The sequence below is a fragment of the Rhinolophus sinicus genome, chromosome 16 (assembly GCF_057876585.1).
Source record: "Rhinolophus sinicus isolate RSI-liver-muscle chromosome 16, RSI-T2T, whole genome shotgun sequence".
Classification (NCBI taxonomy): Eukaryota; Metazoa; Chordata; class Mammalia; order Chiroptera; family Rhinolophidae; genus Rhinolophus; species Rhinolophus sinicus.
Window position 1 is genome coordinate 371,561 of NC_142516.1, and position 27,479 is coordinate 399,039.

The 27,479-nt window shown below is 50.2% G+C and overlaps 1 protein-coding gene across 8 annotated transcripts in view; it reads right to left on the reverse strand.

Annotated features, from left to right (window-relative positions):
* Positions 1-27,479, reverse strand: part of EHMT1 (euchromatic histone lysine methyltransferase 1) — a 126,765-nt gene extending 99,286 nt beyond the window's left edge. For 2 of the 8 annotated variants that reach the window (XM_074331460.2, XM_074331463.2), the window contains exon 1: positions 27,386-27,475. In XM_074331460.2, coding sequence (XP_074187561.2) covers positions 27,386-27,448 — 63 coding nt within the window. In that variant the 5' untranslated portion in view covers positions 27,449-27,475. Of the gene's footprint in view, positions 1-26,208; positions 26,289-26,514; positions 26,549-27,385 lie in introns of those variants that run through there. The other 6 variants (XR_012496030.2, XM_074331462.2, XM_074331457.2 and 3 more) reach the window with 6 other exon arrangements.

Here is a 27,479-nt window from a genome sequence, read left to right on the forward strand (position 1 = left end):
AAACCATCAGTAACAGTTCCTCCGACCAAAATGTCGCCCCTCTTAGGGCCTCTTGGGATCAGCTTTGTTTAAAAGCTACTGACCAACAAAAACCTCGGAAAGGAGAGTGAGGTCGAGTCCACGGGAACAAGAGTCCTGCGACCAGCCCTGTCCTAAGGAGTTCACCTTAGAGACTAACCTCTGGAGCGCCCGCGTGACTGGATCACAGAGAAGGGAACGGAAGGTCCCAGAATGTCCCCGAGGCAGGTGCCCCGCCCCACAGGTGGCTCCTCCCAAACATCGGCACCCCTCCCCGAGCCCAAAGCTCCCCGCTGGGGAAGAGACCCTTTTACAGCTGTAGCAGCCCTCCAATCCCGCCCAAGCAGTAGCTCTTAGCACAGAACAATAAGGATTTGAAGTCGCCTTTGACAACCCCACCCGGCCTCGGCTCCCTCTCCCCCAAGGTTCAAAGCACAGAAAAGGCAGGCAAAGTAGAAATGCATGCGGGTGTTAATAAAAACCAACGTCACTGTTCCCTCGTTTTTAGGAAAGGGCACTGAGAGCCACAAAGGTGGCACTTCCCACCGGTCAGACAGGTGTATCAGACAGTGTAAAGCCTATTGATGCTGCGTGGGTGCCCATGAGCGGGCAGTCAGGCCCCCGACTGTGGCTGCACCAGGAGCTGGGGGCAAGCTGGCGATGTCCGTCCATCTTGAGCACACGCAGCCGCCGGCGAGCGTCTGCCTTCACGTCTACGCTGACAAACCTGCACCGAGTTCTCCGACTCACACGTGACAAGGACACTCCCTCCCACTGTCCAGCACACAGCACACAGCACAGACAACAGGTGAGGGTGCTCCAGAGGGGAGGCCTGGCACAGGGCGCTGAGGCAGGGGAGCAGCCAGGACGCCCCTGGGCCTGGCGCAGTGAGCCTGGGCAGTGGCGGGAAGGACCGCAGACAGCCCAGGGCCACAGGCCAAGCACAGCCTTCTGAGCCCCAGGGAAGCACTTGGAAGCCACGCGAGGCTGCACGCAGAGCGGGACACTCACTATGGGACACGCGGGCCCATCGTGAGGCAGGGACAAGGGCCAGGGACAGGACGCAGAAGGTGTACTCTTAAGGCGGGACCAACGCCACCTTCCCCAGACGGGGCCAGTGCCGGCACTGCGGTGAGTGGCCACAGGAGCCAGCCCACAGGTCAGAAGGGGGCTCAGACCGCACGCTGGGCGAGAGGCGCCCAACGGCCCTGCACACAGTCAACACACCCCAAACCTGGAGGCCAGGACACCCCAGGTGAGGCTGAGGCTGCTCAGGGTAAGGGCACGCGGAACAGGGAGGCCAGGACACGCCAGCACCTGGAGGGCAGCTCAGGAGCGGGGTCATGCAAACGCGACCAGAAGAAAGGCTCTGCGAGGCCTGAAAACCAGACAAGAAACATGTTCTGGAAGCCAAATGAAGACAAGTCACTCTCCTCTTGCAGTACTAGGCCACATGTCGAGAGGTCTAGTTAGAAGTCTGAGGACAAACCCACAGGTTTGGCAATCCATAGGCCGGAGATGCCCTGCTCAGAGCGGGCTCAACGGCAGGCTGGGAGGTCCAGGAAGCAGCAGAGGCAGAAAGAAGTCTGAGAAACAGGTTTACTTTACAGAAAGGTAAGAAGCATGTGAACGCAAATCGCACACGTTTTCGAAGCCAGGATGAGAGAAAGAATGTTCAAGCTGAGCAGCAACTGAGACGCCTACGGCTCCCACTCACATCTACGCTGCAGGGGTTCGTGGCAATGCTGGGCCGCAAGCTCCACCTCCCAGAAGCCAGAGCCCTGCTCACACACAGAGCCGGGAAACGCCACGTGTCCCCCAATGGCTGCCCCACAGGGCGCCCCCACGTGCGAGCCCCACAGCCCCGAGTAAGCTTCCCGGAGCGCTCACTCCTGCCAGCCCACACGGACAGGTGTGCAGCCTTCCTTCCACTGGCCCCTCACCCCAAGGCCCCTTCCTGGGGCCTGACCGACTCCCTCCGGCTGGCCCACCATTTCGGGACCTCAGCCCAGAGGCCCAGTCCGCTCTCCAGGGTATGCGGCAAGCCACAGTGTGATTTCACCAGTTTCCAGCAGGCACTTTAAAAGCTGGAACTAGGAGTCGTTGCCTTTCACGAAAGCTGCTTAACCCAATACAAACCCAAAACACAATCACGTCAACGTGTGCCCAACCATCAGTGCCAAAGGAAAGAACACAATCTCTCAGCACCGTCTGAGCCAGGCGCTATCACGCTCCCAGCACACTCACCGCGGTGTGCACACACCAAGTGTCCAGCTGGTGGCGGGCCACCTCTCCACCCAGTGGGCGCGCGTGTGTGCGGAAGCCCACCTCTCCCCCAATTCCAGCAGCTGCAGCCTCCGTCTGCCTGCGGCAGGCCGGCACCAACCGCAGGAAGGAACGGCAGCAAAGCTTCCTTCACCGCCACAGGGCTTAGCATCTCCTCCTTGCTCCTTCTGGAACACCTTCTCTCCTTTAACAGCAATTATCGAGTCGTGTGACTGTGTCTTTCCCAGAACTGGAGCATAGGCACCTCCATTCACGACAAGGCCCCACGTTTATTCTCATCTGACTCTCAGTTCAGAAGCTGCCACACAGAGGGCATAAATGTCTGCTACAAAAATGACCGAAGGAAGGAGCAAATGCATGAATCAATGGTCCCCGTCTACACCTGGAAGCCAGTTAGCTTCAGAGGGCGTCCCCTGGGCCCACCATGACACAGCCACAAGCCAGCTCAGCTCCGCCCCCTTTACATTAGCTCTACAACATCTGCAGGTCAGGTCCCATGTGCAGGTCATCTGACAGCATTGTGGGAACAAGCAAACGTGGAAGCCCAACCTTCAGAGGGTTTGCAGTCTCGCCACTACGACAGCAAGAGAATAACAGTCTGGGATGGAAGCAGCAGCAAGCAAGCCACAAGTCAGAGTGTGGCAGCGCGAGGGCACGTGCCCTAGAGGTCAGCGAGGCGCAGCCTGAACGCCAAAGGCGCTTTATGTTTCAAACGTGCAAAGCCCAGCTGAGATTCCATCCCAGTGTGCACACGCAGCGCATACCACCAGGCTCACGTGTCCACGTGCCGTCGGGGTCTGCACTCAGTGAACCCCCCCCCACACACTGCCACTGGACGCTGTTGTTGTGTCCAGTGCACAGCCATAAATTCAAAACAAAGAGAACAGGGGACTTGGAAGTCCAAAAGCTGAGCTGTCAACCACGGGTTACGGTAACTGACTCACATGGCAGGCACAGTGTTTATCACGGAAGACACTTCAGCCAGGGTAACAGACAACATACATCCACAGTCCAGACAAAGCACTGATCTTACAGTTCACAATTCAGGAAAGCAATGATCAGCAAAGTCAAAAATTCCAAGAAGCTCAAGAAACCCCAAGAGATCCCCATCTAGATGCATCGCAATCAAACTGTTCAAAGCCAAAGACAGAACCTTGAATGCAACAGAGAAGCAATGTAAGTACAAGAGAAATCAGTAAGAGTGACAGCCGGTTCTCATGGGTGACCATGGAGGCCAGAGGCAGCAGGCGACACACTCAAAGTGTTAAAAGAACAGAACTGTCAACCAATAATTCTATACACACCAAAGTTTCTTCATAAATGACGGAGAAATTTAAACATTCCAAGACAAAAGAGATAATTTGTCGCTGGCAGACCAAGCCCACAAGAAGAAGTGCTCAGGAAGTCATTCAGGCTAAATGAAAGGGCACGAGACTAACTCAACTCCAGCTGGAGAAATGAAGAGGCTCAGAAAAGGCCGCCACACAGGCAACTATGAAAAGCACGACAGACGCGTTTTCAGTTGTAACTCTTCTTCTCCTGTATGATTTAAAAGACAACTGCACAAAGCAAGAATTGTAAATCTGTGTGGATGGGCATACAATGGAGAAAGATGTAATTTGCACGAAGACAACAGCAGAAGGTCCAAAGAAACGGAACTACATAGGAGCAAAATTTTTTGCATACTATTTTAATAAAACTGGTATTAATGCAAACTAGATTGTTGTAAGTTAGACTATTAAATAGTAATCCTCAGGGAAACAAAGAAATAAAAAGCATAGTCAAACAGAAGGGAAATACATAATACAGTAGAAAATATCGGTAACTCAAAGTAATGGAGAAACAGGAACAGAAAGACATATAGAAAACAAATACCAAACAATATAAATTCTACGTTTCAATAATTACATTAGATGTAAATGAATCAAATATTCCAATTAAAAAGCTGAGAATGAATGGATTAAAAAAGTTAAAAACCTTAGACTGAAAAGCACGGAGATTAAATGTAAAAGCTGGGGAAACATTCACAATGCAGAGAAGCCAGCAGAGAACCTACGTGGCTACACTGCTATCAGACAACAGACTTTAAAACAAGAAACACTGCTCGAGACAGAGAAGGACATTTCCTAATGATACAGGGTGAAAACAAGTACAAACAACAACTGTCAACACACACAAAAGTAACAAGAGAGCCTCAAAATGCATGAAGCAAACACTGAAAAGGAAATTCAACAATAGTTGGAGATTTCAAAATCCTACTGTCAGTAACTGACAGAACAAGGAAAACGAGGAAGGATAAGGAAGGCTCTGCCACAGACCAGCGGCACCTGCCACGCGGGGACAGCCACCTGACAGCCACACAGGGGGCCTCTGCCCAGGTGCTCATCACACTCTCCAAGACTGAGCATGAGCTGAGCCATCATGACAGACACATTTCAACGAACCGAAACTAAACAAAGTATGTCCTATGACCATAATGGAATTATACTAAAAATCAATAAAACAGGGAAATCTATAAAATACCTACGTATTTAGAAATTACACAACACACTTCTAAGTAACTCATGGGTTAACGAAATCACGAGGGAAAACAGAAAATATTTTGCACTGAAAAAATATGAAAACACAACATCCAAAATTTATAGGAGGCAGCTTGTTTTCATTTTCTCGGGTTGCTATCACAGAGTGCCATAAACTGGGAGAGTCAAACTGGAAACTCAGTGCCTGCCGGTTCTGGACGCCAGGAGTACACACTGAGGTGCCAGCTGGCCAAGCTCCCTGATGCCCCAGGATGCCACTGTCCTGCCTCTCCATCCCTCTAGTCGCATGGCGAGCGGCCTTCCAAGGCCTTTGCACCCTTCCCTCTGTGCTCACACGGCTTTCTCCTCTCCTGCGCTGAGCCCACTACTCCAGCACAGCCTCACCTGAACTCACCTGCTGGCCCTGTTTCCAAACAGGGTCCCATTCTGGGGCAGTGGGGTAGGACTTCAACTTGTCTTCTGGGGACACAATTCAACCCATAACACAGCTGAAGAAGTGCTTAGAGGGAAACACTTTAAACTCCGGTATCAGAAAAGACGAACTCAAACCAAGATCTTAAGTTTCCCCCTTAAGAAACCAGAAAAAGAGCTAACTGAACTGAAAGCAAGCAGAAGAAAATTTAAAAATGAAAGCGAGAACAGAAAAACAATCAACAGTAGCAACAAAGTCAAGTTACTTCTTTGAAACTTCAACATAACTCACAAACCTTTCGCTAGACTGGCTAGACTGACCAAGAAAGAGAAAGTCAGATTACTAATGCCAGGAATGAAGGACGAATATTCCTACCAACCCTCTAAAAAATAAGGAGTGTAAGTAAGGAGATACTGTAAGCAACTGTACGCCAACTAGGCAGACATCACGAATGAAATGAACAGATTCCTAGAAAGACGCAAAACACCCAAGATGCCTTCAGAATTAACAGAAAACCTGAACACCTATATTATAACAAGTAAAAAGATTATTAATCAAAAAGCTCCCGCCAAAGAAAGGCCCAGAACCAAATGACTTCCCAAGTGAGTTCCACCAAACATTTAAAGAACAAACACCACTTGTTTTGTCTGACATCTTAGCGAAGCTGCAGTGGTAGCAGCTGTTCTCCGAGCTTCGCTCTGCCGCCCAAGGCCAAGATGAAGAAAGATGCCGGAAAGTCGGCCAAGACAGACAAAGACCCAGCGAACAAATCTGGAGGCCAGGCCAAAAAGAACAAGCAGTCCAAAGGCAACGTCAGGACAAGCTCCGTAAGCCAGTCCTGTGTGACAAAGCGACGTATGACAAGCTCTGTGAGGAAGTTCCCGACTCCAAGCTCAGAACCCCAGCTGTTGTCTCGAGACCGAGATCCACGGCTCCGGACTCATTAAACTCGTTTCAAAGCTCAGAGCTCAAGTAATTTACACGAGGAACACCACAGGTGGGGGACCTGAGCAGACGGTGAGGGGCATGAACAGGTCCCACCAACTGCACACTTTGAAAACCAAAACTTTATTAAATCCAAAATAAGCAAAGAACAAACACCAATCCTTCCCAAACACTTCCATAAAATAGGAGACACTTCCCAACTCATTCTGAGGCCATTAGCACCCTGACACCAACTGCAGAGACATCAGAAAAAAAACTACAGGCCAATATAATATCCCTTATGAATACAGATACAAAAATCCTCAAAAATGCAGCAAGATGTGAAAAGGATTAGATACCATGACAAAATGGATTTACTGCAGGAACGCAAAGTGGATTCAACATATGAAAACCAGTATAATACACCATAGTGATGAAAACAAAGCAATAAAACCAAACAGTCGTCTCAACAGATACAGGAAAAGAATTTAACAAAATCCAATGCCCCTTTCTGATAAAAACATTCAACCAAGTAGGAACAGAAGGACACTTCCTCAGCCTGATAAACGGCATCTATGAAAACCCAAGGCTAACATCACACCGAACGGTGAGAGAATGAACGCTTTCCCCCAAAACAGGAATGAGACAGCGGTGGCCAATTTTACACTTCTAGTCAACGTTTTACTGGAGGTTCTAGTCAGAGCAATTAGTAAGGGGACAGAAACGAAAGACCCCAGATTTGAAAGGAAGAAGTAAGACTAGCTCTGCTCCCAAAGGCCATGATCTAGCTCATAGAAAAGCCAACGGAATCCACACAATAATCGTTAGAGCTAATAAGCAGCTTCAGCAAGACTGCAGGGCACAGGATCGATATGCAAAACCCAACTGTATTTCTGTTAGGCTGGTGCAAAAGTAATTGTTTTTTGGGGCAATTATTTTTAACCTTTTAAACCGCAATTACTTTTACACCAACCTAATAGTACTAGCAGTGAACCACCTAAAAATGAAGAAAAAAAATTCCATTACAAAAGCATAAAAAAATACTCAGAGACGTATTTAACAAAATAAGTGCAAGATTTGTACATGAAAATATGGTTAAAAGAAATTAAAGACTTAAATAAACACATCCTGTATCCAGATTGGAAGACTTACTATTAAGATGGCAACACCCCAAACTGATCCACAGATTAAACACAACCCATCACAACCCCAGAAGGCCTTTTGCAGATGTTAACAACCTGATCCTAAAATTCATAAGGAAACGCAACAGACCTGGATGAGCCTAAAACATCTTTAAAAAGAAGAACAAAGTTGGAGGACTCGCATTCCCCATTTTTCTTTTTGTACTTATCACATGGTGACAATAATCAAGAAAAGTGGTACTAGCACAAGGACAGATATATGTAGATCAACAGGACAGATCTGAGAATCAGAAATAAACACATTTATGGTCAAGTGATTTTCTACAAGGATGCGAAGACAACTCAGTAGGAAAAGACCAGTCTTTTCAATAAATGGTGTTGGGCCACCAGGATAGCCACATGCAAAAGAATGAAGTTGTACAAGGTGTGATCAAACAATACGGTGAAAGTTTAAATTTTAAAAAATCTTTTTAATTTATTACAGTAAAAGATACATTGCCATTAACCACCCTCAAAATACTCCCCCTCACTTCAAATACACATCATTCTTGCCACTTTCTGAAGCAGTTCTGGAAGTCCTCTTTCGTGAGTGTCTTTAGTTGCGCTGTCGTGGCTGCCTCGACATCCTGAATCATTTTGACTTTAGGGAAGAGCCAGAAGTCACACGGAGCCAGACCCAGTGAATAAGGTGGATGAGGACACACCGTAATGTTTTTATTTGACAGAAATTGCTGTACCAGAAGTGATGTGTGATAAGAAGCCTTCTGCTGTGATCACAAAATACAGGGAACACTGCTGCCGAGTGCCATCCAACAGAAAGGCAGGGATCTTCAATACGGGAAGTGGCGCGTCAAACCTAGGAACAGTGTGTGACAAGTTTCAACTTGTTCAGTGCAGTCAGTCGGGTGTGAGCTACGGTTGACAGAAGGTGTGTTTTTAAAGTGTGCCGTAATTTATCCTCCGTCATGACAATGCTCAAAGTGTCACACATCGCTTCTGGTACAGCAATTTCTGTGAAACAAAAACATTACTGTGTGTCCTCATCCACCTTATTCACCAGTTCTGGCTCTGTGAGACTTCTGGCTCTTCCCAAAAGTCAAAATGATTCAGGACGTCGAGGCAGCCACGACAGCGCAACTAGACACTCACGAAGGAAGGAGGAGTATTGTAAGGGTAATGGATTAATGGCAATGTGTCTTTTACGGTAATAATTTTTTTTTTATTTAAACGTTCACCCTAGTTTTTTATCACAGCTTGTATTCCCACCTCATATTATATACAAAAATTAACTCAAAATAGGTAAAAACCTAAATGTTACAAAACCCTTAGAAGGAAACATAAGCTTTGTGACTTGGGTTAGGCAATGAAATATAACACCAAAAGCACAAGCAACCAAAGGGAAAAAAATAGAAAAATGGGACGTCATCAAAACTTTTATGTTTCAAGGGGCCGGCCGGGTGGCTCAGGTGCTTAGAGCTCCATGCTCTTAACTCCGAAGGCTGCCGGTTCGATTCCCACATGGACCAGTGGGCTCTCAACCACAAGGTTGCCAGTTCAATTCCTCAAGTACCGCAAGGGATGGTGGGCAGCGCCCCTGCAACTAAAATTGAAAACGGCACCTTGAGCTGAGCTGCCGCTGAGCTCCGGGATGGCTCGGTTGGTTGGAGCGCATCCTCTCAACCACAAGGTTGCCTGTTCGAGTCCCACAAGGGATGGTGGCCTGTGCGCCCTGCAACTAGCAACGGGAACTGGACCTGGAGCTGAGCTGCGCCCTCCACAACTAAGACTGAAAGGACAACTTGAAGCTGAACGGCACCCTCCACAACTAAGATTGAAAGGACAACAACTTGACTTGGAAAAAAGGCCTGGAAGTACACACTGTTCCCCAATAAAGTCCTGTTCCCCTCCCCCAATAAAATCTTTTTTTAAAAAAACCTTTTATGCTTCAAAGGACAGCAAAGAAAAATGAAAAAATGAAAAGACAACTCACACAATGGGAAAAAATACCTGCAAACTATACACCCAATAAGAGGCCTGAATCCAGGACACAGCAGACACTGCGGGTCCAGTCCAGACCCCGCAACAAAGCGAGGTCGCAATAAAGCGAGTCGCCATCTTTGTGCTGGTGGGGGTCTTGCCTTCAGTTTGTGAAAACCCAACCCCTGGGGAGCACAATAGAGTGAAGTGCAGTAAGCCAAGTTCTGCCTGCGTGTAAAGAGCTCTATAATCAATAACAAAGACAACCAAATTTAAAATGGGCAGAGGATTTGATAGACATTCCTACAAAGATGCTATGAGTGGCCAGCAAGCTCGTAAGATGGACAATATCACTAATCAGCGTGGAAACGCACGAGGAAACCATGAGACACCATGCACACTAGGTCGGCTGCGGCAGAAAGATGGGCACTGATGCACGCTGGCGAGGACGTGAGAGGCTGGCACCTCCCCAGGCCGCTGTTGGGAATGTGAAACAGGGCCCAGCTACCCCAAAGCCAGGCGTGCGCCCCAGAGCGCCCAGCAGGGGTGCACCCAGAGCCGGCACGCGAGCATTCCCGGCAGCCTGGCTCTAGCAGACAGAAGGGGGCACGCACCCCAGGGTCCGTGCACTGACAGTGCAGGCATAGTGTCCTGTGTCCACACAGCAAAGTGTCATGGTCCACACGGCCATGAAAAGGGCCCAGGGACTGACCCAAGCGGCTACAGGGATACACCTTGAAGACAGGGTGCCCAACGACAGACAGTGACACAGACAGTGACAGAGGCCTCTGACTGTGTGACCCCGCTTACGTGAAGTGCCCGGCACAGGCAAATCCAAAGACAGAAATGAAAGGAGACCCGAGCTGGCTGGGGGCAGCGGGGGGAGGAGAACAGGGAGTGGCCACTAATGGGTATGGGCTTCTTTTGGGGGGTGGGGGGACTGAAATGTTCTGGATTTAGGTTGTGGTGGTGGCCGCACAAGTCTGTAGATACAGGAAACAATACTAAATTGTACACTTTGAAGATGTCAATGTCATGGTAGGTGAATTACACCTCAATAAAAACAGGTCATTGCTCCTGGATTGATACCGGACTCTGGCGACACCTATCGATCAGTGTGAAGACAGTTTCAAGGATGAAATACAGAAAACTATCAAACACCAGCATTAACAGATGAATGTTTCCCGGAGACATTCACAGCAGGGAACACTAACACTGAACCCCAATTAAGCAAAATGCTAGCCCCCCAAAAATTCCAGTTGTCTAATTAAATTTATATTACCAAGAAAAACAGCAGTCAATTATTAACATTTCTTTCTTTTTTATTTTTTTTAAATTGGGGAACAGTGTGTTTCTCCAGGGCCATCAGCTCCAAGTCCAGTCGCCATTTTCAATCTTCAGTTGCAGGGGGCGCAGTCCACCATCCCATGCGGGACTTGAACCCGCAACCTTGTTGTTGAGAGCTCGCGCTATAACCAACTGAGCCATCCAGCTGCCCCTAATATTTCTACTTTTGTCAAGAAAAAATTGTGGCATGATCCTTGATTTTGCTTCTTGGCGCCCAAACCCTAAAATATCACCATCCAGCCCTTGCAGAAAAGTGCACTGCCTCCGGACAAGCCATCCACCCGCGAGCGGCCTGAGCACTGCCCACTGTGCTGCTCAGTGGAGCCCAGCATGGTGGGGGGCCTGGGCCCCAGCTCGTCCTGCCCTCCTCACCAAGCCTGGGCATCACAGGGAAGGGAAAGGCCCATCTCCATGGGGACTGCAGGTGCCTCCTCCCTCAGCCTCTCTGCAACCTGTTCCCCACACGGCAGCCACAGACCTTCTAACATGCAAACCCGCTCACGTCACTCCCTCCAAAGCCCCCCCGCCCTAGGAGGAGGACGAGAATCTTCCGCACGGCCTCTCATTGCTCTAGCAGCTACCTCAGCTGGCCGCCTGTCCCTGACACTATACCCTGAGGAAACGGCCACAAAGCACTTAGCGAGCAGTCTCAAAATACTAAGGCTCCTCATTTCCCAGTGTTCACAGTCGTAAGGGTCATTCCCACACATCGTCCTGTCTTGTCTGACTCAGAGCCGTGCTCCCCACCCCTCAGGACGGGCCTGGCCCACGGCCGCTGGCCCTGTCGCACACATCAGAGACTCAGGCTGTGGCTGCGAGCACTCGCCTTGTCCCCATTTGCCAGAATTCAGGGGGATTCTTCCCGCTGACATCTCTGCGGTGCCCAGTGCTTTCCTCCTGACCCTGGAATGCCCTTTGCCAGCACCTTCCCACGTGCGCCTGGCAGAACTGGCTGTCACATGTACCAGCCACAAAAGAACGACAGAGGTGATGCTACAATGAATTTAGTTGAGGCAGAAGTGTCCCCAGGGTCCATGTAAAGCCCACAGGGTCAGACCTGAGGCCCAGCAAGACCCTTCAAGTTCCAGTTCTCCTGCTCTTTCAGTCCCTTCGCTGGCTCCCTCCAGCCTACAGTGCGATCGATCACGGGCTCTGGGCCCCACAGGCCCGTGTGCACAGGTGTCATCCCTGTTGCACTGCCACGCCTGGCCTCTCCTCAACTGCAGACCCACCTTCCTACCCGACACTGAGCCCGAACATCTACTGGGCACCTCCTGGGTACTCGGCTCTTTCCCTCACTATTCACCCACTTCTGCTCTTCTTTCAAATACACATCGAGAGCCTGACTGCTCAGCACCGCAGCTGTCCCCACCCTCGTCCACGCTCCCACCGGCCCCCAGGACTCCTTCCATGTGTCCTGAACGTCCCCCTAGGCCACTCCTGCCCGACACAGCAGCCACAGCACTTCACCCACACCCCATTCATGGCACGGGACTCACCTGGCTGCCCTCCTCACTCCATCCCTCTGTCCTCCACTGGACCACAGTGCCCTAGCCTTCTCCAACGGACAGGTGACCCTGGGCAAGTGACCTCTCTGGCCTCAGTGTCACCTGGAAAGCGAGAAGGCCTGCTGGACAAGGAAACAAACAGGACGGAGGAAGTGCTCACAGGAGGCCCACCCCAGGGACAGAAACCATTTTGTACCCAGGCAGGACCCTGGTCCCTTTCCAGGGCCACGCTGCCTCCTCCTGCTCTTCTCCGGAGCAACAGACAGCAGAGTGCTCGCAAAGTGGTAATGACCCTGGACTTGATACAAGAGCAAGAAGAAAGAGCAGACACTACAGCACTGTCCCTGGAATGAGCGTGTGATGGCCCCAAGGGCAATGGGTCGGTTCCCTCCACACATTCTGGAACACTTCACACATGCTCCAGAATGTCGGGATCTTAAAATCCAAGCACAAAGTTCTCCTTATGAGAGTTGTGCCATCCAAAAAAGGCTGCACGCACCGACTGCTCATAAATTAGAACAAATCAGAACGATGCAATCCTTAAAAGCAGCAAAGCAGGTAAGGCCTCAGATGACGCCTGTCACTTATAAAGGCTCATGCCACAGGGCACTTGCGCCCCCTAGCCGGGCAGCACTCCTCCCTTACGAAGTCCATGCTAAGCGGCGAGGCTCCCGCCACCAGCCTATGTATGTCCCTTCCTTCTGGAGGCCCTGGGGGGCGTCAGGGACGAGCGCAACAGGCCCGGCCTTCCTCTGGGCAGTGGAGAGAGCAAGTGAATGCTTCCTCAGTCCTGCGTCCCGCTGGGTCCCAGCACCCAGAGGGTCCAAATGCCGTGCTGCACTTCCAGGAAGGGGAGGTCCCACTGGTGCTGGAGGCAGCAGCCTCGAGCCTGAACCCAGGGCCTCAGACACCCTGGCTCTCTGCCCCGCAAATGTCGGCATTCTTTCAGGTCCTGCCCAAACAGCAACACTGGGCAACGTCCCTGCTCACCAAAGCCTCCCGCCCAGCGCCCAGCACCTCTGGGTGGCGTGACAATGCCCACAATCCCGGCCCCACCTCCTGGATCACCCACTGTGCTGCTCCACCAAGGTGCCAGGGCGCACAGGGGCGCCACGCTGACCATGTCCCTCAGCCCCAGAGATCTGAACTGGCAAAGGGAGGCTACCCCAAACCTCAGTTCAAATGCTGATGACGACTGACAGAAGCGAAGGCAAGGTCTGCACGCCTCAGGAGAGCAGTTTGAACTTGAGGCCAGGGACAGAGGAAGTCTACATAGCGGCAGACAGAACCAGCAAATGGCCCAGGCGGGCGTCAGCCTCAAATGGGGGTCTGTGCATGTACCCTGTGGTCACTGCTGCCCTCACCCCCCACACACACACAATAAATGCCAAGCACAAACGAGTCCAGCAGCCTCTCCAAAGTCACAGCTGTGCCCATCACCAGAATGGGTACCCTGAGAACGTGACCCGGGCAGAATTCCCCCAGCAGGCACTCAGCAGAAACTTCTGTTCCACAGAGGGGAGTGAGGGAGAGGGGACAGGGACAAGGAGGCTAGTGGCCCACTGTTTCTGTGCAACACACAAATCTCATGAAGCAAAGTTTCACAACGTGGAACAACAAAAAGTGGACACACTCCAGTGACACACCCGACCATGTCTTAACCACATTGAGTAGGAGACTTGCTCTGCATGGTGGTCACAGCTCACAGCAGACAGGGCAAAACATGGAGGCAAACCCAGCAGAGGAGCAATGCGCTGCCGCGAGCTGCTCTGGCCTCCCAGGACCACGCTGCACTTGCGAGCTCGCTCCCTCGGGAGGCTGAGACTCCAGTGCCCACCCCGAGCTCAGCAACCAAGAGGCACCCTCCAGTTTGCAGCTAAGAGGTTCACCAGTAGGAAGCTAGAATGTAACTGCTGCTCTGACTTCTAACGAAGCTTTACTTTTTTGCTGCCCTCAGGTTGCCTGGTTAAAAACACTGGCAAGACGCCATATCACCTCCTTTTCCTCTTCTGTGAAAAAAGAAATTGGGATGGTAACCCTACCCGACAGGATTGTCCTAAGGGTTAAGTGAAAACCCCATATAGATGACTGGACTCGTAACACACTGGAAAGAACAATCACCAGACATTATCATAACACTACACCCTGGTTCCCAACAGACAATGTCATAATTATCACACCCTGGGTCCCCACAAAAGCCTTTTAAAAAGGTGAAAGTGGAGCCGGCCGGTGGCTCAGGCTGTTGGAGCTCCATACTCCTAACTCCGAAGGCTGCCGGTTCGATTCCCACATGGGCCAGTGGGCTCTCAACCACAAGGTTGCTGGTTCAACTCCTCAAGTCCCACAAGGGATGGTGGGCAGCACCCCCTGCAACTAAGATTGAACACGGCACCTTGAGCTGAGCTGCCGCTGAGCTCCCGGATGGCTCAGTTGGTTGGAATGCGTCCTCTCAACCACAAGGTTGCAAGTTGGACTCCCGCAAGGGATGGTGGGCTGTGCCCCCTGCAACTGGCAGCGGCAGCTGGACCTGGAGCTGAGCTGCGCCCTTCACAAGTAAGATTGAAAGGACAACAACTTGACTTGGAAAAAAGTCCTGGAAGTACACACTGTTCCCCAATAAAGTCCTGTTCCCCTTCCCCAATAAAATCTTTAAAAAAAAAAAAAAAAAAAGGTGACAGTAAAACCACGTGACCCAGTGGGTCCTTGCAGGGATGCATGACGGCAGCACACAAGACTCGTGTCTGGAAAAGAACTGAAGTGTCCATCTACTGATGACGCTTGACACAGGTTCCAGGCAGCAGACACCAAAGGGGCTCTTCTAAGTGCCACGCATCTACCAAAAAACACAAAACCCCTGCTAAAAATTCCAACCCCCACCCCTCAGTTGTAACTGTCTCACAACGAGGCACGCCTGGCCGGGCCACGTGCCCAGCACTCCCCCAGGGGTTCCCCAGGAGTACACCACCTCCTCCCCACCCCATGTGCCCAACACTATGTGCCGGGCCCAGCCCCTCCTGTGGGCACCCAGGGCGCTAATGCCGGCAGCCCTCACAAGACAAACACGGTGCCAAGCACATCGCAGGAGACCAATGACAGGGCAGGAGGGCGCCCTCATCTGAGTGCCTGCTGCCAGCCAGGCACCTGGCCTGTGTCGTCACCACGAGCCCATGAGAAGGGAGAAGACTGAGAGAGGCTGCATGATGTGCCAAAGGTAAATGGTGGGGCTGGGGGTGAACGCCAACTGTCTGGCAAACGCCCGTGATCTCTCCCTGACACCTGGTTTAACCTCCAAGGCTAACGCCCATGATGTCACTGAGGCACAGACTGTAGGACATGCCCCCCACCTCTCCCTTTCCCACTTCATCACCTGTTCCATAGGAAACAGCCTGTGCAGGTGGACTGACTAAATCTTCATACCTGAGGAAAACTCCGCCAGACTTCACACTAGTCAGTGACCTTCGAGCTGTGTCTGAATGCTAACGGCAGCGACATTAGGTGTCACTACCAAACAGTCTTCCAGCACCCACCTAGTGGTTTCCTCCCTGAGGTGCAGTGGGTGAAGGGTGACGCCAGCTCAAGTGCTGTCCACACAGACATGATGAGCCCTGATCTCTACACCTCACAGCACACACACACAGCTGATTCTAGAAAGTGCAAACTAAACCCAAAGGAAGCACAAGAAGTAATAAACACCAGTGCTCATAAACGAAATCAAAAGTTGATTCTTCAAAAACAAAATGGACAAAACTTTAGCTAAGCTGACCAAGAGAAAAAAAAGGTACTGAAAGGAATTCAAGAGACCCAAATCGAAGGAAAGATTTCACATCACTAGGATAACAACGGTCCCCAGAGTGACCTAGAATCCAATACCACCCCTTTCAATATCCTAGACGGCTTTTTTTTGCAGCTCTGGACAAGCTAATCCTAAAATTGACATGGAATTGCAAAGGGCCCAGCAGAGCTAAACAAAGCTGGAGGAGTCCCACTGCCCAATTTCAAACTTATTACGAAGCTCCAGGAGTCAGGACAGTGTAATGCTGGCACAAGGACAGACGGACGTCAGTGAGCCAGAACCGAGTGTCCAGAACGAGTCCCAGCACATATGGTCAAATGAGCAACAACAAAGGTGCCAATTCAACATGGAAAGAACAGTCTTTTCAACCAACAGTGCTACGACAACTGGATTTCCACATGCAAAAGCATAAAACTGGACCCCTACCTCACACCATATACAAAAATCATGTCAAAATGGATCACCAACAAAAATATGAGCTAAAACTACAGAACTCTTAGAAGAAAACCAGGGAGGTAACTTCATGACACGAGATTTGCCAATGAACTCTTAGATATGACAGCACAAGCACGAGCGACAAAAGAAAAATAAGATAAATGGGACCATCAAAATTAAAAACACTTCCACTTAAAGAACACTATCAATAAAGTAAAAAGAGGGGCCGGCCCAGTGGCTCAGGTGGTTGGAGCTCCGAGTTCCTAACACCAAAGGCTACTGGTTTGATTCCCACACGGGCCAGTGAGTTCTCAACTACCAGGCTGCCAGTTCGACCCCTCAACTCCCACAAGGGATGGTGGGCTGTGCCCCCTGCAACTAGCAACCGCAACTGGACCTGGAGCTGAGCTGCGCCCTCCACAACTAAGACTGAAAGGACAACAACTTGACTTGGAAAAAGCCCTGGAAGTACACACTGTTCCCCAATAAAGTCTTAAAGGAAAAAAAAGAAAGTAAAAAGGCAGCCTACAGAATGGGAGAAAATCTTTGCTAATCATATATCTATAAGAAATTTGTACCTACAATCTTCAAAATGTAAAGAACTTTTGTAACTCAACAGAAAGACAATCCAGTTGGAACAGACAATGGATTTCTACAGACATCTGTGTTAAGGATAAATACAAATGGCCAATAAATAATTTAAAAATGTTCAACATCACTAGTCATTAGGGAAATCCACATCAAAACTATGAGATACGGGTCGGCCCGGTGGCTCAGCTGGTTGGAGCGCCGTGCTCCTAACACCTAGGTCATCGGTTCGATTCCCACATGGGCCAGTGAGCTGCCCCCTCTACAGCTAAGATTGTAAACAACAGCTCTCCCTGGAGCTGGGCTGCTGTGGGCAGCTGGAGGTTGGCGTGGGCTGCTATGTGCCACCAGGGGCTGGCTACCGTGTGCTGCCATGAGTGGCCGGTGGCCAGCGTGAGCAGCCAACAGCCAGTGAGAGCTGCTGTGAGCTACTGTGAGCAGCCAACCTACAGACAACTGGCGACCAGTGACCAACTACCTCAGCCTGTGGGAGCACAAGGCTCATAATACAGTAGTACCTTGGTTTTCTAACATCTCCAAAATGTTGACAAACATTTTGGTTTACGAACACCATAAATCCAGAAGTAAATGCTTCGGTTTTCAAACACGCCTCGGAAGTTGAACATGTCACGCGGCTTCCGCTGAGTGCAAGATCCTGAGGCCGAGCTGTAGGCTGTTTTCGAACGTTTCAGAACTCGAACAGTCTTCCGGAACGGATTACGTTCGAAAACCGAGGTACCACTGTACCAGCACGGGCCAGGGAGCTGTGTCCTACACAACTAGATTGAGAAACAATGGTTTGAACCAGATTTGGGGTGGGGGCAGAAGAAAAGGGGGTAGAAAAAACCAACTATGAGATACCACTTCACATCCAATAAAATGGCTCTAATGAAAGACAGTCAGTACCAAGTGTTGGCCAGAATGTGGAGAAACTGGAGTCCTCATGGTTGCTGGTGGAATGGCCCATGCTACAGCTGCTTTGGGGACATTCTGGCAGTGCCGAAACTGGGTTACCACAGGCCCAGTAAGTCCACTCCTCGGTACGTACCCAAGAGAAATGGAAACACGCTGCCTATACTAACACTTGTTTGTCAATGGTCATAGCGTTATTTATAATAGTAAAAAAAATGAAACAGAAATGGATAAACAAAACGCAGTATATCCATACAATGGAATATTATTCACCCATGTAAAAAACAAAACATTTGCCCCCCCCCCCCAAAAAAAGAAACCCAAAGAAGTTTACACAGGGACATCCTAAAAGTGGCTAAACAAAATGACCAAAAAGCACACTGGCACTTAATTAACATCACCAGTCACTGGAGAAATGCAAATTAAAGCACAGTGAGACATACGACAGACCGACCATGTTACCATGTTTCCCCGAAAATAAGACAAAGCCGGACAATCAGCTCTAATGCGCCTTTTGGAGCAAAAATTAATATAAGACCCGGTCTTATATCACGTTAGATAAGACCGGGTATTATATTATATTAAAAGACCAGAGCATAAGATCAGAGCTCTCTGACGTCTCCTCACTCAGGCCTCAGCCAATGAGCTGAAGCCACACCTGCACTCGTCCCAGACGGAGCGCTTGAAACCTTGCCTCCTGGCTGTCTCACCAGCCCAGCCTGACGCCTGACACCCGTGCCGAAGGGACTCTTGCTGAACTTGACTCTCTCTCATCCTTTTTCCTAAGACTCTGTTGGCCTTACCTAACCCTATGGCTTGTAAACCCGTGTAACCCTCCTGTGTGAAACTGCTCTACCTCCACTACTGGGGGCTATGCTCTGGCCAGATCCCTGATTAAGGCCCGTGGGAAACCGAGTCAGTAGGACTGGATCCATGGCTTTATTCTAATGAAGTCTGACATTGTGGAGAGACACCCATGTGTGTGAGACTGCTACTGTGATAGCCACGTCCCACTCATGACAATCAGGCAAAACTAATCACGGTATCAGAAGCCAAGATAGCAGTTACCCGGGGAAGCGCAGGGCAGACGGGAGGAGCTCAAGGGGCTTCTGTGGTTCGGGTAATGTCCCCTGCTCGATCTAGGTACTGGAGACATGTATGGAAATACACACAAAATATGTGCATTGCTCTGCATATGTGTCATACAATAAAAATATTTCCCAAAAAAACACCACCTTCATGCTTTGGTTAAAAGTTTTACTGTTACTGAACCTTGTTAAGGGATGGACACACTACAGAACCACAATGACAGATTCAGGCAGCCCACTTCGGCTGGAACGGAAAGGAAAAGGAGGGCAGCCTGAGGTGGACGTGGGGGTACACTTGACCATCCCCCACCCCCATGACGACTGGCATCGTGTTCCACCCTCGTGCTCGTTCACAAAACACAGGCAAACGGAGAGCATCAGGGAGCCACCAAGACTCCCTCGGCCTAAACGCGTCTGGAAATCTTATGGGGAGGAGAGGCCCTAGGCTTCAAGACAGAAATCCACAATTTCTTAATTAGCAAACAATCTTCCAACTACTCAGGACAGAGACCCGCAGGCCTCGCAGCCTGGCACCTATCAGGAGGCCAAGGTGTCATCAGGAACCCCTCCGTCCCTCCTCCCCTCAGGAACTGGACTTCCTGGCAGCCCAGCGTCTCCTGGTAAAGTGTTCCCACTAACAGCTGGAACAAGCCTGCCACTTGGCACCGCTAATGAGTTCATGGCTCTGGGCAGTGAAGACTAATGATTGTAACATCACAAAGCAAGCGGATCAGACTCACTGTGCCAGGTTGACAACTCAAATCCAGCTCCAACATATTCTTGCTAAACAAACTGTTTGGACACAGACCTACAGCTGATGGAGCCTTCAGCCCACGCTGTCCAATCGAGCGGGAGCCACAAGCGGGAGTCATGGGAAATTTTAAATTCTCCAGTCACCCCATTTAAAAAAAAGAACTAGAGGGGCGGCCAGATGGCTCAGCTGGTTAGAGCGCGAGCTCTGAACAGGGTTGCTGGTTCGATTCCCACATGGGCCAGCAAGCTGCGCCCTCCACAATTAGACTGAGGACAACAAGCTGCCGCTGAGCTTACGGAGGGGCGGCCGGATGGCTGTTGGTTAGAGAGCGAGCTCTCAACAAGGTCGCCGGTTCAAGTCCCGCATGGGATGGTGGGCTGTGCCCCTGAAACTAAAGATTAAAAACGGCCACTGGACTTGGAGCTGATGGGCCCTGGAGAAACACACTGTTCCACAACATTGCCCAATAAAATTTTTTTTTTTTGCCCAATAAAATTTTAAAAAATAAAATAAAAATAAACAATAAATAAATTTTAAAAAAAGAATTAGAAACACAAATTACTTTTAACGATATTTTATTTAACCCAGTACATCCATCGTGTTACATCTCAACACGCATCCGTACAGGGTGCTGACGTCATGCTCTCCGAAGCCCCATGTGTCTGTGGCAGTTACGGCACCTCTCAATTCACACTAACCATATCTCATCAATCAGGAGCCAGGTGCCCAGCGGCCACCACACTGGAAAGTAGCCGCCAGAGCTTAAATGTCAACGTCAGGAAATATGGAGGACAAAGGAGCACATTCAAATATCATCAGAATGCAATCAGCAATATAAGGCTGTGGGGAACTTTGGGAGAAATGAAGCATTATCTTCAAAACATAATTGCAAGAGAAAAACAAAGACATGGAAATCAATATAATGAAATTTAAGATATCCCGATCCAGGGCAATAAATGGGCCGTACTTTGTTCCTAATTTGAAATGAAAAAATCTGAACAGTGACTGGATACTTACTGACTGAAATATTAACTAAACTGTCCACAGATGAAGCAGTCTGAGAACTGCTTCAAAGCGCCTGAGGATGGAGTGGGACCGGGCAGGAGCAGGTGAGTGCTGAAGCTGCGGGACAGGCGTCCGGGGCTCATCCTCCCACCGTATCTACTTCCACTCAGGTCTGAGAAAGTTCCATAATAAAAGGCCCACAATAGCTACAAGTGCATTTGCTTCATCTGCTCCGTGATAACACAGGTGGCCTACCTGCCAGGAGAAGCACTGAGTGGCTGGGGGACATGGGAGGGAGATGTTTCATTTTTATACTCTTTCATACCTTTGAATTTTGAACCATGTAACTATCTTATCTACTCCAAAAGTGAAATGTAAGCCTCCGCACCCTGCCCCAATCATGGGCCTGGCCATCCTGCCATGCGGCAGGCCCAGGCCTACTCACAGTTCCCTGCTTCCACTCTGGTCTTCCTTCCATCCATTCTCCACACAGCAGCCAGGGTCATCTTTTTAAAATATCCTCCCACGCCTAAAACCCTTCACTGGTGGTCTACAGCGCTCAGGAAACCACCACCGTGTCACCACGGCCACAGGCCCTGCGCGCCCTGTCCTGCTTCACGCCACTGACCAGTACTCCCACCGTGTACCAGAGGACACAGTCTCACCACCATGTACCAGAGGACACAGTCTCACCCAATTCATAACCAAGGAAACTGGACCATGTGCGTAACGAACACCCACAGCTAGTAAAATGTCCGATGGGTGCGTTCACAGCCATGAAAGGAGACGCACGCAGCACACACGCCTGATGGTCACTGTAGGTGTGCCAAAGTCACACGCATGCTCATAAGGATCAGAACAAAGCAGACAACTACCGTGTTTCCTCGGAAATAAGCCCTAGCCGGACAATCAATCAGCTCTAACGCATCTTTTGGAGCAAAATTAATGTTAAGACCTGGTCTGATTTTACTGTAAGACCGGGTCTTATATAATGTAATATAATATTATAACATAATATAAGACCCGGACTTATATTAATATCTGCTCCAAAAGACACATTAGAGCTGATTGTCCAGCTAGATCTTATTTTCAGAGAAACACGGTACTTGGCATTTTTAGGTTTCTAGGTTTGTTTTCTAATTTGTTAAACTCCTTAATTTTCCCCAAATGGTACACACTGCGTTTGGCATTCCCAACACAGCTCGGCACCCTCTGGCCCTGGACTGAGTCACCTCCACAAGGTCTTCCCAGCACCCACCCGGTCGAGCACAGGCCTCCTGTCGCCATCACCCTCGGCTGTCCTGCGTGCTGACATCTGCTCTTTACACTCCTCCAGTCTGTGCCATCAGGGACCACTCTGAACACTCGTGTATCTTCTCACACAGCACTTCATAAACACTTGGCGTTCGATAAATGCTTAGACCCCTTGGAAAGAGCCTTCTAAATACATTCTGATAAGAACTTACACATCTATTGAACGGGGATGCAGAAAGCAGTCCCAAATTTTTTCACAATAAAATACCAACTGACAGTGACATTACTGGAAAAGTGACCTCTCCCCCAGGAAGACACCATCTCAAAGGAAATGCCATCTTCCAAGAATTAAAATTATGGCTTCAACGTTTTGTTTTTCAAAATCCAAAACCTCAAAGAGTTGTTTTTGCTTTTGTTTTTTTAAAGACCAGGAGCTAAACAAAAGCAGAAGAATAAACAAGAGGACTGCTGCTTCTGTGTCCCACCTGAGGTCGGTAGGTGGGCTGAGACACCTGGGTTCCAGGAAGACTCCCACTCTCCATGCAACTTGCGGGTGAGAATCGAGCTGAGACCAACTGCCCCTGCCGTGAGCTAACGGCATCCATCACACATGGCATGGCCAAGCTTCCACATGACAAATGGAAGATTCCTAAAGTGGAGAGCCCAAAATACGGCTCTGATGAGCTGATTACTTTCAAAGACAAAGTCAACAAAATATGGTCAAATACACAAAATTGTGTGGTGCTACGACAGGAAGCAGGAGCAGGAAACGAGGGCTCCAGCCCCCACACTGGCACTGACCACACGTCCTTGGGCGCAGAGAGCCGAGGTGCCTTTCTTGCCCTGGCTGAACCATTGGATTCCAAACCTACAAACTACACAGTAAGACCCCACAAAGGCAGCCCTACTCATGGGACGCTGCACTCTTGAGTGTGGTGCAATTTCACCTCTCGAGATTTACAGTAAATGCTTCTGATTTCTAGATGGCAGAACAGACTTTCCACCCCCTTCTCTTATCGAAGATCAACTGAAGACAAGAACAGGAAGGAGAGAGAAACTCCACCCAGGAGACATTTGAAACCCCAACACAAACCTGACTAGGAAGATGGAGGAGAGAGGAAAGCATGGGAAGGCGGTCAAGGACAAGGCGCAGGCTGCCGGCCCACAGAACCGCAGAAAGGCTCAGAAGTGGGCTGATGCGTGGAGCTAAGAAGGGTGGGTGTAAAACCCCGCAGAAGGAGCACTGCACTCTCAGGTCCCCAGGCCCCTCCTGCACACTCAGGCACATTCCTCTTCTGAGGTTCAGCTCTGCAAACTCCACTTGAAATACACCCACTTGGGGACAGCAGGCACAAAGAAAGACAGGAGCAAACCGCTCCACTGACAACAGGTAAATTAGGGAAAGGCTCCCCACTGAGCGCCGGAAAGGCCGTTCTCCATAGCACCCAGCTCACGCCAACAAGGCACGCAGGACGGGGAAGGATCCTTCTCCGAGGAAACCAAACCAGTGGATAGTAACATTTGGAGGAGAGCCAGCAAAAAACATTAGTCATCACCATTTTCAGTGAAAGCAACAAGTAAACAAGCCCCCCAATCAGCTGGCCATTTTTATCACTTTATTCTCAAAGGTGAATAAACAGCCAAAGGGAGGGTCACCAGATATTGGAAGGTTTCCAGCATGAAAGAAAGAGACCAAAAGACACCACAGCAAAGAGTAGCACAGGGCAAACAGGAAAAACGCAAGAAACACAATTTTTTAAATAACTTTTTAAAAAATTTAACTGTAATTTTAAAAAACTTAACTGAAATTAGGAGATAAGCAAAGATATCATACACATAAAACAAGAACAGAAGACATTAAAAAAGGAGCAGAGAGAACCCAAACCAGTGGATTTGAGACCTGGCTTCCAGTTTTGACTCAAACACTTACAAAAATTCTCAAAAAAAAAAAAGGAACAGAGAACAGTACAGAACACGAAAATATGAAAGCAGAAATTTAAAATTCAGTAAAAAGAATTGGAAAGTAGTCAAACATGCTCCCAAAAATAAACAAGAGATCAAGGCACGACAAGGAAATATTTTAAAAATTAGAATACTTAGTGATGGAAAGAGAACTGACTCTGGAAAGAGAACACACAATGTGATATATAGATGATGTATTACAGAATTGTACACCTGAAACCTATGTGACTTTACTAACAATTGTCACCCCAATAAACTTTAATAAAAATAAAAAATAAATAAATAAATAAAAATTAGAATACTAAGTACAGGAAGTCCAACATTCAAGTAAAGGAACTAGAAAAGGAAAATGCAGAGAAAATAATAATGAACTATCTCAAATACATTGTACCAAAGTTTCCTATAAATGAAAGGGCCATCCATCTAGCTCCAGATTTCAGGGCCAATTAATACACTGCGTGATAAGTGAAAAAAGACTACCACTGAGGTAAATTATGAAAATTAGGAAAATCAAGGCTGCAGAGATGCTAAAAGTTAAGTGGGGGGGGGGGGGAACACTTACCACAGATTAACTCAAACTGGACTTCTCCACAGCAACAATGAAAATTATAAGGTATTGGAGCAACAACTTGAAATTAAAATGACTCCCGACCTGGAGTGCCAAGGCCAGCGAGCGTGGTGGTGAAATAAAGGTGTTTTCAGACATGCCAGCCCCAGAATGAGCCCCACAAACGACTGAGAAGGCACTGGGAAATGTGCCCCAACGCCGTGAGCGACCACAGAGGGGGCCTAGACATGGGAAGTGGCCCCTCACCCAGAAAGGTGGGGAGCATTCCCAGGGTGACAGTGCGGCAGCCAAGACGAGCACCCTGACTCGGTCAGGGTGACCACGCACGGGAACCACTGGAGAGCTGACAGGGCTGGGGGTGAGGAAACTTCTGACAGAATGAAAGGTGTGAGAACCTGAGTCTGAGGTTCAAAGGAAACCGAACAAGTGAAAAACAAGGCAATTACTACTCCAGGGAGGAAAAAAGGCTGAACAATGAAGAACAATTGTACTTTACCATCCCGCCCAGCGTGGCACAAAAATGCCCTGAACAGACCGATAAAGACTCTGGACATAGATTTAACCAAAATTGTGAGTTTTCTAGGTAAGAGAGCACGTATGAAGGAACTGAAATCATCCTGTACCATTAGTGGACGCCAACAGAGAACCCCTAAAATTGGTCAATAAAGACATGACAACACAGCGTGAACATGCAGTGAATGTTGGTGTCACAAGGCTGCTGCCTTTCTAGAAAGGCGGGAGAGGAGGGTGGCCTCTTTCAATAGCAATATTTGACTTTTTAAACTATGTGCAAGTGTATTTATTACTTCAAGAAACAAAAAACAAGGTTAAAGAAAGAGATACACAGTAACCACCCTGCCAGAAAGGTACAGGATTGGCCGGGGAAGGCCCTCCTGCCTGTCAGTTCCTCAAGACAATGCACCGCCCTGGGCTCTGCTCTAGGGTGGTCCTGAACATACATGAAACTCCAGGAACATATGTGAAACCCTAAGAACCCCCACTTACTCATCCACAAAATGGAGGTGGGGGACGCATTCCACCTCCTTAGTTGTTTTGAGTGTAACAAGGTGGGGACTATCACTCCAGGTCAAGGAGAGGAGAGACTAAACAAGCAGTCAGGTGAGTTTCAAACGTCCACTTTGCTGGTTTAATCATTTGGTAGTTAGTGAACCCCGGCCCAGTAACCACTTTTCAGCTTTAGTGGCAGCAGATGGCCCACGCCTGCCCACTGTCCAGGAGGCCCCTCCAGCACAAGCACTTAGAATCACAGATGTAAACCTTGAGCTTTCATCAACTTATAATGACCAAAGGTATAGTACGTGTTCAGCGAGCACAGGCTCTGGACCCAGGCCACTTGCATCCATCTTCTCTGCCACAAGGTCTGGAACCTTGGGTCCCCCACGCCTGTTTCCTCATCTGCAAATGGGGACGTCCGCCATAATGTCCTTGTCAGACTTCGATGAGTGCATTCACTCAAAGGGTTGGACACAGGCACAGGCTCCGTAAACAGGCTCAGTCAGGGCTGCCCAGGGAATCAGAGTCATCGGGGCCCTCTGCTCATCAGTTATTTATTGAAAACCTACTATGTGCCAGACACCAAACAAAAGCTAGTCCTAGGACTGAGGAGGCCAGGTCGGTCCTCCCCCAGGTCTCGTTTCCTCACCCGCTAAGCAGGAAGACTAGGAGAGGACTTACCTAAAGGGTTGCCCAGCGCCCACGACACAGCAGGCGCTCATCACAGGATATCAGGAATCATGACCTGTCTTCTCTCCCACAAGCCTGGACGCGACTGGGGGTTCTCTAGTTCACCTTTCTGTTCCCGGAGCCTAGTACAATGCCTTGAATGCAGCAGGTGCTCAATAAACACTCCTTATGTTGGATTTAAGAACCCCCCGCACCTTCTGTTTCCTTGTGTCAACACTCCCAACAGTGCAACAGAAAGGCAAATAAACGAAAAGACTGCACGGCACCTGGGCTAACCTAGACTGTAAGTCAACGCACCAGGTTATTGCGACAGCCCCGTATCCGGCCGCAGCGCTCAGATCTTCCCAAGTCCCGCAGTTATCGCTACACATGGAGTCGTTTCTGAGGAAACCTGCGAGGTCATCACTTTTTCCCCGAACCGGCCCCTACGTCGGCCCTGAGACCGCGCCGTGTCTGCCTCGCACGGGCGGGGAAGCCGCTGGTCCGCCTCCCAAGTTTGATTTCTGAGCAGCTACGAGCAAGGAAACCAACTACCCTTGAGAACGAGCAGAGCAGGCCCGGGGCACTAACAAAAGGCTGGGGGCCCCGTCGGTCCACAGCCCGGGCGGGCGGCGTGCTGAGCCGCGCACGGGAGCCGCGCACTCCCGCTGCTGACAGCCGGCGGGGCCGGGCAGCTTTGTGTGGGAGCAGCGCGCCGGCCCGGCCAACTTTCCTTAGAGACGCCGCCCTCCTATTCGGAACAAAGTGGAAGGTCAGCGGGGCGGCGAGAGGCGCCGGCGGCGGACGGCCTCGCCTCGCCTCGCCCGCGCCGCGAAGTTGGCCAGCTCGCCCCACTTTCCCTTTTGTCCTCCGCGGCTTCCGCGGGGCTCGGCCAAGGCCGGCCGGCACGCGGGCGGCGGCCTGGCCTCCTCCGGCTGCGCACCGCACGCGCCCCGCCGCACCGCCCCCGCCCGCGCCCGCACAAAGCGCGCCCCAGGCAGCGCGGCCCGCACGCCCGGGGCCTCGGCCCGGCCTCGGCCTGAGGCGCGGCGGCGGCGGGGAGGCGCGGGCCCGCCCTCAGGCTCCGCGCCCCCGCCCGCCCGCTCGGCGCCCCCGCCGCGCGCCCCCGCCCGCCGCCGGCCCCGCGCCCGCCCGCGCCCGCCGCCGGCCAGCCGGCCCCGCTCCTCACCTCGGCATCGGCGGCGGCCATGGCCCGGGCCCGCAGCGTGGCCCCGCCCCTCCCGCGCGCCATCGCCCCGCCCGCGCCTCGCGGCCCAGGGCGG